Genomic DNA, 17759 nt, shown 5'->3' on the forward strand with positions numbered 1-17759 from the left:
GATATGTAATAAAAGGGATTATGTATAATGTTTCAATATAAACTATATGTTAAAGTACAGGATATGCAAAAAAAGGGATTATGTATAATGTTTCAATATAAACTATATGTATTGATGAAAATCTGAACAATTTGTTCATCTGACGTAGATCAATTTAAAAAGTATCATATATTTTTGGTAATTGTTTAAATATCTTAAATAGATCTGAGGTATCGCAACATTCTCATATTTTCTAATCCCTATATCGTTGATACATGATGATGTAAACCTTTGATATTTTAAACGTTGACTGTTTGATTTAGCTGAATTTTTAGCTTGAAATATCAAAGGTCTACAACATCGGGTTGCAAAGATATAGGGATTAGAAAATCAGAGTTTGTGGCAAGAACTTATACTTGATTGATGTGTTATCCAAGTAACTGTTTCCTAAAATTGAAGAATTTTGTATTTTTTTAAAGTTAAGAATTATATTTTCTAAACAGTCCCTTTTAGAAAATGTTATTTATGAATGTTCATAAATTATCGTAGTCATGAAACTGACTGAATGATATTATAATAAATGAGGGATCAAAAAAAAAATGAAAAAAACTTTTTATAAAAACGCAATATCTCATCTAGAAGAGGGTAAACTCTTTGTAACCTGCTGGTTAAATTTCATCAGGTTGCAAAGATATAGGGATAAGAAAGTTAGAGTTTGGTCGTGTTAAATATTTATTTTTATCTTGAAATCTAAAGAAAAATACAAAGACTAAAAATCTTTTTTGTAGCTTTAGCATCATCAGTTTTGTAACATCATAAAATCATTAAACTTAACATATGTAATTATAAAGGAATTATATAGTTTACAGAATTTACTTTAATTCATCACACATTAAGTTTAGTTGTTTTATTGCATAATGGGACTGTCCATGTGACCATTTAATTTAAGCTGGATATGGAAAAAGAGGTTATAGTATGTAGAGACTAGAGGGACTATGTACAAGTGTACACGAAACTTAGGCACATCAGAGCCCAAAACTTAATACAGGGCATTGTTATGAAAACCAATTTTAAAACCCGGGTTTTACGAATGGGGTCAGGCAGTTTTGTAGATATCAATATTTATAGTATGAAATATTGTTTTATTTATAGTTTCTTCATATTCTCCATTTTTTATCGAATTTCTTAAATCAAAATATACAAAATGTTCAGACTCCAAAAAGGAACCTCGAGAGTTTCGTTCAACAATACTCTTTTAAAATTCGGGCTCATGTAGAATCTACAGGATATCATAATTTTTTCTATTTAAAGAATGTTTAATTATATAATAATATTGTAAATAAGATTTCATCAGCCTGCAGCTGTTCAATATATAAACAGTGAATATAGTAAGAATACGTGTTTATGTAATAACATAAAACAATGATCATGTATGATTTGATTTAACGCAAGTAATGCGTATCTTACACAAATAAGTGTAGCGTCTAAATTGTTTATTTTAAAACTAGTTTGGGAACCCAGCGCTGCCAAGTTTTCTAAAAGTTACTCCTGCCGTTTACCCGCACTTGAACGATTTTACCGGTAAACAAAATTTTCGCTTTTAAAGTCGACCCACTCAATTTAGAATATCAAAGCCGAGCTAAGAACATTTCCGTGACTCTTCCGAGTTCTCCAATCAAAATTTGAAGCAAATCGGTCCAGGGGGTTCCTGAGTTAGGATGATACACATTGTTTGACAGTGTTGTAATTTTGGAAAGCTAGCACGACTCTATTTTAGAATCTGCTAAAAGAGAATGCAGATTAGATGTTGCAAGGACTGAAACTGCAACATTCATTTAAAACTCTGCAGTCGTCTCTTGATTTGCATTCTTTGTGAGTAACCCTGTATGGCAAAGAATCTGCTTCAATGTTCATTGATTACAAAATGTAATTTTTGCCAGCTCAAATTACGTAAAACATTTGCATTTTTTGCAAAATATTGACAGCTTCCGAAATTAACCAAAGTTTGAAAACTTAAAGATTTTTGCGCAAAAATTTGTCTAATACTTTAACAAATCTTGAGTGAAGGTAATCCTTGTGTGATGATATTGGCATATTATTCTTCATTTTTTAAATTTAAAATCAATGAAGATTTTGTCTATGTTTCGTTATAATTGATTCTGATAGTAATGATTTCAATGTCTCTTATAATTCTGAGCAATTTAAAATTCTGATGATTTTGATGATCATAATATTTCTGATAATTCTATTATTTCTGATATTTCTAATGATTCTGATATTTCTGATGATTCTGATATTTCTGATAATTCTGATATTTCTGATGATTCTGATATTTCTGATGATTCTGATGATTCTAATATTTTATGATAATTCTAATATTTCTGATGACTCCGATGCATATGATGATTCTGATGATTCTGATAATGCTGATATTTCTGATGATTCTGATATTTCTGATATTTCTGATGATTCTGATGATTCTGATTATTCTAATATTTCTGATAATTCTGATGATTCTGATGATTCTGATAATTCTGATAATTCTGATAATTCTGATAATTCTGATAATTCTGATAATTCTGATGATCTGATGAATCTGATGATTTTGATGATTCTGATGATTCTGATAATTCTGATAATTCTGATGATTCTGATATTTCTGACTATCCTAATTATTCTGATGATTCTGATAATTATAAAATTTCTTATGATTCCAATGATTCTGAAGATTCTGATTTTTCTAATGATTCTGATAATTCTGATGATTTTGATGATTCTGATAATTCTGATATTTCTGATGATTCCGATAATTCTGATGATTCTGATGGTTCTGATGATTCTGATAATTCTTATAATTCTGATGATTCTGATGATTCTGATATTTCTGATAATTCTGATGATTCTGATAATTCTGATGATCCTGATAATTATGATAATTTTGATGATCTGATGAATCTGATTATTTTAATATTTCTGTTAATTCTGTTAATTCTGATAATTCTGATAATTCTGATAATTCTGATAATTCTGATGATTCTGATGATTCTGATTATTCTAATATTTTATATATCTCTGATAATTTTGATAATTCTGATAATTCTGATGATTCTGATTATTCTGATATACTTCTAATGATTCTGATATACTTCTAATGATTCTGATATACTTCTGATGATTCAGTGTTGATTTATTTTTAGCATCCTTTGGAAGTCCAAACATAGAGAAGGTCTTGATATACATCATGTGACCCATATTTCATAAATATCTCCAGCTGCATGATTTAGCAGATCATATGATAACAAGTGCTGTTGAAAAACTAGACGTAACCGGATTTCCCGGGTATCATCAGACCATCATTTTTATTTGAACATTTTATTTGATATTTAAAGGGACTGTTAGACTGTTTATAATTTTTATGAGTTTCTCCATTGCTTATTATTAGCTAGAAATTTGGAAGTCGCAAATGAAATTGAACAGTTTTAGAAACAAAAATATTGATATCTAATTCTTACTTGATCAGACAAGGCCGTTAGAAGTATTGTATATCGGGCGTTGATGTTATCTATGCTTGGAGGGTCACTTGAGGTTACGCTTACAGAGATGGAAATAAAGGGTGATTTGAATTAATTTAACATTGAATGAGTAAGCCTACGTTTGTAAACAATTTTATATCGTATTTTCCGTGAGGAGAACTATGGTATTTGCCCGGACTCGGGGTTTAAAAAAACATTCTTTGAAAAAGTCTATTAATCATTTGGTAAAACGAACATGAAAGTTTAAAAGCGAAATTGGAACATACACGATCCCGCTTCAAATCTCATCATAAGAAAAAAATTTATTTTCGGAAGCACTGTTACGACTTTGCGACATAACTCCTCAATTTAGGAGAGTCGCTTAGCTTTGCTCACAAATAATTGTACTGGAATTTCTTGGAGAAATGTAACCAAACGTTAACCACCAAAAAGTTCTTTGAAAAAAAGTTTTCGGAAATAAAATTTTGACACTGAAAAAGTCCTGTGGAATAAAGTCCTTGAAATAAAAAGTCTCTGGAATTAAGTCCTATCAATTTGAGACTTTATTTTCATAGGATTTTTTTTTCGGTTCCTTTAAACAAAAAAGTCCCCCGGAAAAAAGTCCTTTTACAGCGGAAAATGCACGGAAACAAATGATGCATGATGTTTACAACCATGGAAAAAAAAGAACTTGATATTAAAAACACCTTTGGGTATATTCAATATGCAGATGAATAGGAGAAAAGTCTGTTTTATGAAAACGTCCAAGACTTGACCTCATTTTCCCAAGACATAGGACCTTTTTTCTATAGGACTTAAATTCCTGTGATTTTATTTCCTGAGACTGTATTGGCAGCCCCCATATTATTTTAAGAAAAAAAGTCCCAGGAACCTAAAACTCAGGACTTTATTTGCAGTAACATTTTGTCCTAGGACTTCAGAAAATTTGTACTTTTTTTACTAACATTTTTATTTTCAGATTTTTTTTCCAGAAACTTTTTTCCGATGACTTTTTGTATAAATTCAAACAAATCTTTTTAGAGAGAAGAATCAGTTAACAAATAAGGTAATCTGCCTTTTTAAATTAGAGATCCCTACGAGGCATTTCAGTTTTCCCACGTGGAAATACCAGGGGCAGAAACGTCATGTGTGTGTCTGAACCAAAAGAGTGTGTGTAAGGAAATCGGTGCCTATTAAGAACTCAATAATAAATTTCTTAATTGGTCATAAAATTGGCTTCACTGAATATGAAAAATAAACATGTTTGGAAAACACTGGAATAAGTAAAATCAAATTTTCCTATTTCTATATCTTTGAAGGTCTTCAACATTTGGTGGCAACGTTGTAAGGATTAGAAAACCACAATAAAGTAAAAAAAGCAAATATTATTTCCACATTAAAAAAAAAACATTTTACAAAAAACTTTTTCCGACTTTTAAAAATACAGAACCTGAGCTGGAAACCTTAGAATGGGATACCTGTAATCCCGACTGCTTAATCCGAATATCCAATGTGAACACTTTTAATTTCCGACTTAATCCACTCTTTTTTGGATATAGATACACAAAATTCAAAAACCGGTTTCTAAAAATTAGAGAGATTCTCCCGTTTCTGTTTAGTGTATAGTAATCTAAAATGGCACGCAAAATTTCAAATTTCCCGGCTTCTGAAACACTTTTGTTAAGTTAGTTTTGAGATTAAGAAAAATAGAGGATCAAGCATTGATCTCGATATCCACCATTCTAAAGTTCCCAGCTCTGATTAAAGAAATTGTTAATGTCTTTTTTAATTGAACCTTCACTTCAGACTTGAATCTGACTCGAATGGACAACATTTCAGTCTTTTTCAGCAGAAATCCACGGACACGGTCAGCTGTCTAGAAGAGCCATTGGCATTCACATGGATGGTAAATTAGAGTCAAACCTAAATCTTCACTTTTTTATCCACGTGGAAAACATTCTTCAAATGGAATACATTGCCTAAATTATCTAAAAGTTAAACCTGCAGAATATGACCATATTTCGAAGAGGAATTAATTAATCCAAAAGTCGGAATAAGTTCTGGTTGTTTCTGGATATGAATATATACAAGTTCTGGTTTCTGGATATGAATATATACAAGTTCTGGTTTCTGGATATAAATATATACAAGTTCTGGTTTCTGGATATAAATATATACAAGTTCTGGTTTCTGGATATAAATATATACAAGTTCTGGTTTCTGGATATAAATATATACAAGTTCAGAATATGTTTAACGCTAAATAAATAATGAGCTTTTCAAATTATCTTTAGATAATGAATATGCCATTTTGTGCACATTTTATTCTTTATCCGAAATGAATGAAAATAATGAATTAAACAAGGATGAATTACAGAATGAATAGGTTAATGGATGAAGATCGATAAAAAAAAGTTATTAGGATGGATGAATGAATGAATGAATGAATGAATAAAAGTATTAAATGCAAGCAACTGATATGCATGAGGCGTATGGGTGGGATGGATAAGATTTTATCTAAATATTTTAAACAATTTTTTGACTCAATTCAATTTAAATAGATGCGTCATCTATTGAGATTTGATGTCAGTTTTATACACAATTGTTTAAATAAAAAATTTATTACTTTGATAAAACAAATGTTATTAGAATACAGAATTTTTTTTGTTATTCATATTCAGTAAGAAATATATACATATATTATATCTGTACAATACAAAATATTTGAAAAATATAATTTAAAAAATGTTAAGAAATTATAAAATGTATGATTTTGGGAAACAAAAACAAATAGATAATGCCCAAATTGCCTTTATTAAGTATAAAGCTTCTTCTATTTTAATTTTAATTGTTGCTTTATATCTGCAGCATTTATAAACAATAAACAAAAACAATTTACGGATTTATCATTTTTTTTATGGATTTTGAAGTATCGAAATGTTTTAATCTATGTCCGTCTATTACTCCATTAGTTCAGTCGTGTTTACGTTTATTGGATACAAACAAACAAACACCTTAGGAAAGTTGCTTTTGTAGAGTACCCAAAAATTAATTTATGAATAGTTGAACATTATCTTAATAGTGTCTGAATTTAATTAATTTAAGCCACGTCTTAAATCCCCCAAAAACCGGTTTTAATTGACCGCCGGCTTAAATCTAGAAAAATTTAATACAAATTTAAGTGGAACCAACCATATCTGAGCCGCGGCTTAAATTTAAACCGCGGATCAAATTCTTTAAATAGCTTTAAAGATTACATGCCCCTCTGTAAATGTCACTTTAAAAAACGACCACAGTTCCTTTAATCTAAAGATCGAATGAACAGATATAGTTAAAGATTTCACTTTAAACCCCGCCCGCAAAATATGAATAAAGAATATATAGTTTGAATAACAGTATATTGTTTAGAAACCACATACCCTAAATATTAATTCTGATATTCAGAACTATTTTTGGTTACACGAGGGATTACAATATACATTCTTAAATACAGGCTGTTCAAAAAAAGTAATTGCGGATTTTTTTCATTTGTTTTTTATATTATTTATATTTTTTTTGTAGAAATTATTTAGATAAAATACAGAAAATTTTGTTAAAGACAGTTTTTTGGGACAATTTGTTAATACTTAAATATGAAGGAAACCCTTGAGGCAACGGAAATACAAAATCCGCACCCCTACCCCACCCCTTCCGCAACCTTCCCCGCCCCCTCCTCCCTTTCATACTTGCACCCTTGTAAACCCCTCCGTTTCCCTTTTCTTATCACAAAAAGCACCCCTCTAATTTTCATATTATTATAATCAACGAATACTACCCGTTTAATGCAAAATCTTTCTAACAAAAATAGAAAAATTCCAATTGTGCGCTAAATTATAAATTATAAAATTACTTTATGTTCTCTTATGAAAAATTCTAGAATATAAAGGTTCTCAGATAATTTCAAAGTTAAAGAATGTTTTATTCAAAACAAAATTTGAAAATAAATTTTTGGTCTGAAAGAACTCCACTTAAATGTGAAAGATATCGTCGTTAAGCTTGACAAGTGTATAAATCTTTCATGTTTCTGAAGCTTAAATGCGCGCATGGGTCACTTTTGAAAAGAAACCACAAATAAAAATTGCAAATTTTCAAGGGTGAACGTATCCAGAGCCGGCGATTTAAAAAATTCAAGAAAATACGACTCGGGTCTAAGCTGTTGTTGAGCCGAAGTTTTTAAATCGCGGGCTCTGATCAGAAAATGCTTTTAAGGTACCGTTAACATGCATCACTCTATAAATATAGGAGCACTTGAAATTGCGTCAGAAGTATCTGTAAAAAATAAAGAATTGTGTAGTTGGAACAAGTATTAAAGTTTAAATGTTTAAGAAGAAACAAATGCTATGATGGATTAGGTGTGAGCTATGAAGAAGTTGCGTATATTGCGTAAGAAATGAGTTACGCTGACGCAAGGATACATTCTTGGAGTCAATCATGTTTTTTCCCGCGTAAATTGTATATATTCGCATTCCAACTTGATATCTCCAAGCAAGTTACGCATTGGATGTAAAAACAATGAATGTCAGAATGCAGGGCTCACATTTCTAAATCCAAGAAGGATTAAATAAGAAATCATCTATAACGTTATTTCTGCCTACAATGTAGGTTATCAATTATTGATTTAGCAAAGAAAGACACCAATTTACAGCTTGAGGGAACCATAGAAATATGAACAAATTCCGCACAGTCGTCTCTGAAGACTTATTTCTTGTGTGCAACTCTTTAAACTAAAGCCTAAGACCAGGAATCTAAGATAGTATTTTATTTAGTTAAGTAAAAAACAAAGACCCAGTTATTTCTTCTTAAAAATAATTTTCACAATAAAAAATTCAACTTTGTTTTCAATCCAAGTCACAGAAAAAAGTATCAATAATTTCTTGTGATTTTTTACAATTTTTACAATTTTTTTTTATCGATTTTGATGGTTATTATATCGTTAGAACTGACAAGGGTCAACCCAGACCAAAATATATTTTCAATAAATTTGGATTGTGGAACTATCATCTACTTTTTTACTCTACAGAGGTTTGGTCCATCACCATCACCGAATTTTAAATTTCGAGTAAGATACAGGATATCAAATACTTTTATAATATGTGACTTTTTTCATTAATATTTGAATTATTATTTAATAAGTCATGATTTCCACTGAGAAATATTCCTTAGATTCATTGACTATTTTGCTTAATTCTGTCTATACAATAAAGTTTATTTTCAAGCTTATTTTGACTAAAAAGATAATTTGTTTGTTATCTTTTTTTTAATCCAAGGGCAAACTCAATTTTTATTCGCTGGTCGACTCGATAATCAAATAGGTTTTTGATTTGGGAAATTTTATCATTTGCCAGTAGTGAATAAAAGTTTGGATATTAAGCAGTAATGTTTCAATGCATGATACAGAGCGTCCCATATCATATTGGATTGAAAAACCTCGAAAATACTCGAAAAACCTAGTATTTTCTGCATGCAAATTTTTATTATACAATTTTTTTGAACTGATTCAATCTTTTCAAAATTTATGATTAGTCCTGTAAATCGCAGTTTATTTTAACAATCCAGAGATGGAATTTAAAGAATTTGAGCCGCGGTTTAAATCCGCCAAAACCCGGTTTAAATTCAGCGCCGGCTTAAATCTTGAAACATTTGATACAATTATCAGTAGAACCAACCATATTTAAACCGCCGCTCAAATTCTTTAAATTCGGCCACTGTATAATGTATTAAAGGAACTAAATTCTTTGCCACAAGATCAGATTTTTAATCCCTGTATTTGTATGTCGTAGACCTCTGATATTTCAATCATGTGTTCATGTCAGATCAAATACACTAAGTTTAAAATAACATGATTTTGATAATATGAATTTGTGGCAAAAAATCAGTTTCTTACTCTAGAAATCTGCCCAATATTTTCAAATTGAGTTCAGACTTTTATATTTTGGTGATCTTCAAAAATCCCAAAATTTTTAACACTTTATCGAAAATACATTAATATATTTTTTTTATCGAATCTGAGAAAAATAATAACTCAAAATAACACAACGAAAACATCCAAAAATGATAATAATCAAGAAATAACTTTTAAATACACAAAATAGCTCAGTTTAAAACACGTTATAGACTTATAGAAATTTAAAAATTAATTAATCTGGCTTAAAGTTTTTAAAATATTGGATTAATATTTATTGATACTTTACACTTATATCTAAACTTACAGCAAAAAATAAATTTTATGACACCAACTGACTTTAACTGCTCTCCTCAGCGGGAGCTTCCTCAGAGGAAGCAGCTTCAGTTTCTGCTGCTGCCTCAGCTTCGGGAGCAGCTTCACCTTCCTCTGCAGCTGCCTCAGGGGCAGCTTCACTGCCCTCAGCAGCTTCCTCTTTAGCTTCTTCACTTGCACCTTCAGAAGAATCAGCAGCGGCTTCTCCAGTTGCTGCTTCAGACTCTTCTGCAGCAGGAGCAGCTGCGGCTACTTCTTCAACATTCAGCTCCTCAGTTCTCTCACAAACCTCTGAAACGGTTTCGCCAGCAGCAACCTGAAATAATATTAAAATAATCCTCTAGAAAAAAAAACACAACATAGAACTTGGAAAAATAATACTTTTTTAACTTTCTGAATTTATTTGATGAGTATAAAACCAAGGAAACCCCCCTTAACAGGAAAATAGAGTGGATACCTCCAAACTTTGCATTGAAACCCATTCTTGCATCGTTCTCAACACAAAATTGAATTCAAAATCTGACTCAGGTCCGACACTACTTGAAGAGTGTGGAAAATATTTCACCTGAGGTGCAACTTCAGTGTCGGCCATCTTGATTTATTGGTTTGGTTTGGTTTAGTCTAACAGAAGGAAGCGGAGTGCGGAGAAGAACTGAGCGGAGGGTGGATGGAACGTCTCTTTTATCAGGAGGATGCGGAGTGGCGGGGTGGCGGGGGGGAACCCAATCCAACGGGGCGCGGTACGACAGGGGCGCAACCCGCCTAAAGGCGTTATGCCTTGAACAGGGTTTCAGGCATAGAGCACGAACATGGCGGGGAATGGAGGAGAAAAATGTGGAAAGTATGTGATGCGTAGTTTTTACGCAGAGCCTTGCGTCACTAGGCTTTTTTTTCTAGTAGAAGAGACGTATGGGTGGAATTTGGACAAGGCTTGATTTAGAAGAAAAAAAATGATCCACTGGAAATATTAGAAAATAAATAAATTAAATTATGAAAAGAATAGGATAAGAGGAAAGTATGAAAGAATGAAAGGATAAAAGGACGAAAGAATGAAAGGATGAAAGAATAAAAGGATGAAAGTGAAAGGATGAAAAATTATGAAAGAATGAAAGGAAGAAAGTATGAAAACATGAAAGAATAAAAGGATGAAAGTGAAAGGATGAAAGTGAAAGGATGAAAGATGAAAGAATGAAAGGATGAAAGAAAGAAAGGAAGAAAGGATGAAAGGTTAAAAGCATGAATGGATGAAAAAATGAAAGGATAAAAAGATGAAAGGATAAAAGAATCGAAGGATGAAAAAAGTAAATAAAGAAAAAGAAAGAATGAAAGGATGAAAGGGCTATAAGAATGAAAGAATGAAAGTAGGAAAGAAAGGAAGAATGTAAGTATGAAAGGAAGGAAGGATTAAAGAATGCAAAGGTGAAAGGATGAAAGTTTGGACAGATGGATAGATAGATATACAGATGGATAAACGAATATATAGATAGAAAGCTAGATAGATAGATAGATAGATAGATAGATAGATAGATAGATAGATAGATAGATAGATAGATAGATAGATAGATAGATAGATAGATAGATAGATAGATAGATAGATAGATAGATAGATAGATAGATAGATAGATAGATAGATAGATAGATAGATAGATAGATAGATAGATAGATAGATAGATAGATAGATAGATAGATAGATAGATAGATAGATAGATAGATAGATAGATAGATAGATAGATAGATAGATAGATAGATAGATAGATAGATAGATAGATAGATAGATAGATAGATAGATAGATAGATAGATAGATAGATAGATAGATAGATAGATAGATAGATAGATAGATAGATAGATAGATAGATAGATAGATAGATAGATAGATAGATAGATAGATAGATAGATAGATAGATAGATAGATAGATAGATAGATAGATAGATAGATAGATAGATAGATAGATAGATAGATAGATAGATAGATAGATAGATAGATAGATAGATAGATAGATAGATAGATAGATAGATAGATAGATAGATAGATAGATAGATAGATAGATAGATAGATAGATAGATAGATAGATAGATAGATAGATAGATAGATAGATAGATAGATAGATAGATAGATAGATAGATAGATAGATAGATAGATAGATAGATAGATAGATAGATAGATAGATAGATAGATAGATAGATAGATAGATAGATAGATAGATAGATAGATNCAAATGTAACTTTTTTATTAAGATGTAACTTTCATTAAGATGTAATGAATGAAGCTAGTTTGTTACTGAAAATTTTCTAATTTCGTTTATATTTTTATCTTTTGTTAGCGGAAATATCTTTAGAAGTGCAAGAATCAATCTTTTAGAACACATATTCTCACAGAACCTCGATATTCTTGAAATGAATCGGATTCAACAGTGATCATCGGGTTGCAAAAATATTTATGAATTAGGACATCAGATATTGTTAACATTTTCCGAGTTTTATTTTAACCTAGCCTCTTTAAATCCACAAACTCGTATTTTAACGGGTCAAATTAAATAATTATTTTAATATTGTACAAAGTTAAAAATTTCACTATCTGACATTCTCAATTCCAAAACTTAAGAATTCGTCATCTTTGTAAATATATCTCGTAGGAGAAAGTTTAGCTAAAAATAATTTTATCAGAAATTTAGATTTGATAGATATGATCTTATCTTAATTCAACAAAAAATATCTATTTTAATTAGTTGTTATCATCTTATCTTTATTGTTGAGCTCATTATCATTGAAAATTCTAAATGTAAGTAATTATCATGTTTAATATAAATTAAACTTTTTCTTCTTTGACACTTTATGAAAAAAATAATGAAGAACAATTTTTATGGTATCAAAAATATTTTTTTTAAAACTGATCAGAAGTTTCGAAAAACTAAACTAAAATTTGATATTAAACGAAAAGCATAGTTAAATTGAATACATTCAAAACGCCTCTTTATTATTTTCATGTGCAGGCATTTTAAGAACATAACCGTCTACTGGACTATAGAAAAGGTCAAATCTATGCCACATTGCTGCTACGACTTTGTGACCTCGTAGCTCCTCTAATTTGTATTTTGTGCACAAGTATGAAAACAACAAATTTAGAAATTCAAATTTTTTTGTTCTTCTCAAAAGCTCTTCAATAAAAGGAGTTATGATAAAAAATATAATATTTCTAAATTTAAATTTATTTAACTTTAGTTTGACGTGAAAGATTAAAAACATTTAACCTTAGTTTAGTCTTTCTCTGTTAGCTTCTGGTCCCTTTATTTCAGAGCATTCACTGCATTAACTAAATCAATTTATTTCACAGCAATACTGAGTTCTTAACCCTGAGATTGGCAAGTAGGGTGGAACCTTAGATATTAAAATGCAAAAAAAAAACGAGAATGCAAGATTTACAATTTGAGCAGTTTCAATTATTTTTGATAAGTTTGACCAGAAACACCTTTTACAGTTCAAAATTCTTAACTCTCTTAATATTCTTAACTCTCTTAATATTCTTAACTCTCACATATCTCTATATAAAATGTAGGAATCTCTGTTTGTTTGTTTGTATGTCCGATCATAACTGATGAACTCCATGACAGAATTGCCTCAAATTTTGATCAGCCTTTATAGCGAAAGTTTAGTTTCCGGGCATAGCTGGGTTCCTAAGCATGAAAAAAAATAAAGAAGTGAAATTTTACTCAACGGCTTAAAGTTTGAAGAACAGTTTCTGGAAAGAAACAGTGTCTTTGCAAATTTTTATTTTGTTTTGTGGAAAGGAAATAAAATATTAATTCACCAGTGTCCGAATTTAATGAATTTAAGCCGCGTCTCAAATTAATCCAAAACCGGTTTCAATTGAACGCCGGCTTAAATCTTGAAAAATTGAATACAATTTTAAGTGGAACCACCATAGTTGAGCCGCGGCTTAAATTTAAGCCGCGACTCAAATTCTTTAAATTCGACCTCAGGAATTCATGCAAATTAAAACTTGCCAGTAAAAATAAAATAGTTTTATTTTTGGTAAATAAAAAAAACACTTTTAAGATAAAATTGATATGGGCATCATTAAAACCAGAAAAGTTCAAATTGAAAAAAAATTCAAGTAGACATTTATAAGGAAAAAAACTCGTCTAAACAAAAAAGGTTTTTTTTAATTAGGTGGTTTAAGGTTTTAGTTAATGAAAGGGAAATATATACGTTCATTAATATATTTATGCCTCTGTGTTAAAATATACAGAGTGTCCCATATCATATTGGAGTATCTTAACGCCAGAACGCGCACATAAAACTAAAAAACCTAGTATTTTCTGCAAGCAAACTTTCAAATTACCCTTCATACAATTTTTCTAAATAATTCATTCTTCTTTAATTTTCTGATAAGTCCCAAAAATGGAATAATAGATCCATTAATGATCCAACATGATGAGGGACATTCTGTATGTAGTTGTACATGAGTACAGTGTGTCCCAAAATCAGCATAGTTGAACTCCAAACACAAATTAACATCTTATTAAAAACGGTTAAATCATAGAAATCTGATGCTTTTCTAAAATGTGACCCATCACACAAAGCTAAACAAAGCTAGTTGAGAGACGACTTAACGTAAAGGTCGTCTTTGACTTTATTATTCAAAATCAAAATGTTATTAAAAGCTTTTCATAATTAGGCGCACCTCTTAAAACGCTTGGTCCTCAGATATACTTATCTAAGATCTAAAACGACCTGATGGGGATCGAAGACTTTTTAAGTTGTTATTTTGGGCCATCCGCTAGAACATATTTGGGACATCCAAGAAAATTGCAAATGTTGGCGCCTTATATTATATAACAGACACATTCAAACACAAGATACGAGAAAAACTTATCATAAGTTATAAGTTCTTATCAAAACAGTTTTATCGAATAAAAACTTCTTATATTTATCAATATTTAGTTAAAAATTAAAAAATAGAAGGTATAAAAAGAAGAATTTGTACTCATGTCGTAACCACATTTTTTAGTGTTGACCCAAAGGAAGGTTAAATGTCAAAATAAAATTTTTTTGATTTGTCAAAATTTTTTAAAAATCCACCATTGAAAACAGAAGAATTTGAAAACTTTACATGTTGCAGTTGAAGAAACATTTGAAAGCTAAATTACTGTGAGAGAGAGTAATTGTTCGGTATTCTTAATTCTATATTTAAATGATTTTGTACATTCACGAAAAACTAGTTACAGATGTAGGTGTCCCACGCCAAACCAAATGTAAAATCTGAGCACCTTGTGTTAGAAATATTCAGTTGTATTGCAATTTACAAAATCCTTAGCGACTTTTAAACATTCAAAACAAAATTCTTATATTGCGGTTTCCATAAAAAAGAGAGACTCTCTTCATTCCGTATTTCACTTCAGTCATAAATCATGATTGTATAGGGTGTCCCACGAAACATGACAGTTGGTAAATAGTTTAGAATGTCTTCTTCCAGAATTTTTAAATTTGTTTAATACCAAAGACAATAATAAAAATATTATTATATAGGAGAGAGAAGAGTCTTTACCCCCAGTCTACTTGAGTGTACCTTGATAGAAGGCGACATTTATAAACATTAGTTTTTACAACATTTTTACAAACATTAGTTTTTTTTTACAATTTATGTTTCTAATTGAAGTAACTAAAGAGATATCAATATCATCTATTATTTTCAAAATCTTGGCCGAAAAGGTTAATTATTAATTTTACCATATTTAAACATACTTTTTTGTGACCCTCCATTTAAAAAGGTCCCCTAGATAAATCTATGAGAGGCCCATCACGGTAAACCAGAGGTCCTGGGAGTCCTGGTTAAATACCCAGGAAGTCATAACGTTAGAACCCATTTTCACCTATTAAATTTAGATTTTTAGTATTTGCTATTTTATATTTTTTATCTGGGCTGTTTTTTTTTATTATTTAAGTAAATAACGTCTATTACGCTATTTTTGACGGATTTTGAATGAGAGATAAAAATATAATTGAAAACATTCCGATAAAACAGGATGCATATCGTTGAAGTTAGTTTTACGTGCCATATATATCAAATTTATAACGGAATACTTTTAGAACCTGTGTCTAATTAAAAATTAATGAATGATTAAAATGTTTGGTCATGACACGACAGCATTTACTTTTTTTTATTCAAATAGGCATTTGGAAAATTTCACAGATACCCAGGAATTTGGGTAGTTGGGAAATTTCCCCAATACCTGGGTATCTTGGAAACTCCCCAAATGCCTGGATATCTTAGAAATTCTCAGTCCTTTGAGAAATTTGGGGAATTTCCCAAAAACCTTGGCATTCGGGAAATTTCCCGGATACCCAGGCATTTGGGAAATTTCCAAATTTCTAAAGGTATTTGAGGTTGGTATATTTTTAAGATTTTGGAAATTTCTCAAATGACTGGATACTTGGGAAGTTTCCCAAAAACCTAGGCATTTGGGACATTCCCCAAATGCCGGGGTATTTGGGGAATTTCCCAAATGCCTGGGTATCTTGGAAATTGCCAGTCATTTGAGAAATTCAAAATATCGTTCTCAAATATATATCTACGTATTTGGAAAATTTCTCAGATACCCAGGCATATGGGAAATTCATCAAACTCCTGGTTTTTTTGGAAATTCCCATATTTGACACTTTTGATAATTGCTGTCATTCACTCCAGAGTTATCGAAATAATTTATAAAATGTCGTCTTAAATTTATTTTTACTAGGGATAGTATTTTTTTCAGTATCAGTGTTATCTATTTTTGGCAAAAAATAAATAAATATCCATGAAACAGTTTTAAAAGTGTCAATTAGAATAACTAAATAATCTGCGGAATTCCATTATCAGTAGGTTCAGAAGACGACATTTTATAAATTCTTTCGATGGCTCCAAAGTTCTGAGTTAAACTGTTCAAAATTGTATTTCTCCTGCAGAAACAAAGGGAGATGTTTATCAGGATTAAACACTGTCCAACAACAATATCTTCCACATTATCTACATAAAGGTTTTGAATCGGACAAAAAACATTGAATTTTTGTCACAAATTCTAATTTTATAATTCCTATATCTTTGCAACCCGATGTCAAAGAGAGTTTGTGGCAAAAACTCAAATCCTCTCTCTCGTTTTTTTTTGATTGCACTTTATAAATTCCTCTACCTATCTATCTATCTATTTATCTATCTATCTATCTATCTGATATTCCCTTGTATATATATTTCTATGATCAGTATTGAAGTTAAGCTGACTTCTACCGGTTGGTTTCTCAACTATATAAATACACTGCTTTCATCATTATATTCATTTCGACATTTTTTACATAACAAATTTATACAGTGAGACCCATAATACTATGGAATAGAAAGATGTCTTCTAAATTGTGGTTTCAAGTTGTGTATTTAGCATTAAACACAACAATTGTGCAGTGTTTACAGAACCATTTTCCCAATCATTTGATTTGGTAAAAAATATTTATACATACTATAAGATTGCTTAAATTTCGTTTTCCCTTTCCACAGTTTTCCTGGTCAAATAACATGCATACTTCTTATTACATTACAAAATAAAAAAAATAGAGTTGACAATACATTTTTTCACTATTCCTATGCTCAAACATTCACTTTCCTGTGATTTGTATGGAATATTTTTTTTTAATCTAGGAAAAAATTCTGTAAATTTCTGTAAATGTCTCATGGGGAAAATATGAAATTTGACATTTACTGTTGTTGAACCTTTTTTGACAGTTGTGCGCCAAAATTGAATCTTTTTACGCTTTGCACACAATATTTTAGCATANGTAATAAATCCCTTGATGTACGAAAACCATTCACTAGATCTTAGATTTTAATGATTTCTTTTAATAAATAATCTGTACTTTTACAAAAATTTCAATTTTATTACTAAGTAAAAAGATAAGATAAAAAACAGGTTTTATTTATATTTTTATCCAGTATCAAGTAAGTAACGTCTTTTAAAGATTGTCTAAAATATCTTCTTAATAAATA

General features: G+C 30.2%; 1 protein-coding gene across 1 annotated transcript; it reads right to left on the reverse strand.

Annotated features, from left to right (window-relative positions):
• Window positions 1-9683: 9683 nt before the first annotated feature.
• LOC111713735 (50S ribosomal protein L17) lies at window positions 9684-10424 on the reverse strand. The gene is made up of 2 exons (XM_023488674.1): window positions 10313-10424; window positions 9684-10063 (listed from the first exon to the last, which is right to left on the reverse strand). Exons 1-2 carry the CDS (start codon window positions 10337-10339, stop codon window positions 9773-9775), a joined length of 318 nt encoding a protein of 105 aa, XP_023344442.1. The 5' UTR covers window positions 10340-10424; the 3' UTR covers window positions 9684-9772.
• Window positions 10425-17759: the final 7335 nt, after the last annotated feature.

Source organism: Eurytemora carolleeae, unplaced genomic scaffold (assembly GCF_000591075.1).
Source record: "Eurytemora carolleeae unplaced genomic scaffold, Eaff_2.0 scaffold782, whole genome shotgun sequence".
Taxonomy (NCBI): Eukaryota; Metazoa; Arthropoda; class Copepoda; order Calanoida; family Temoridae; genus Eurytemora; species Eurytemora carolleeae.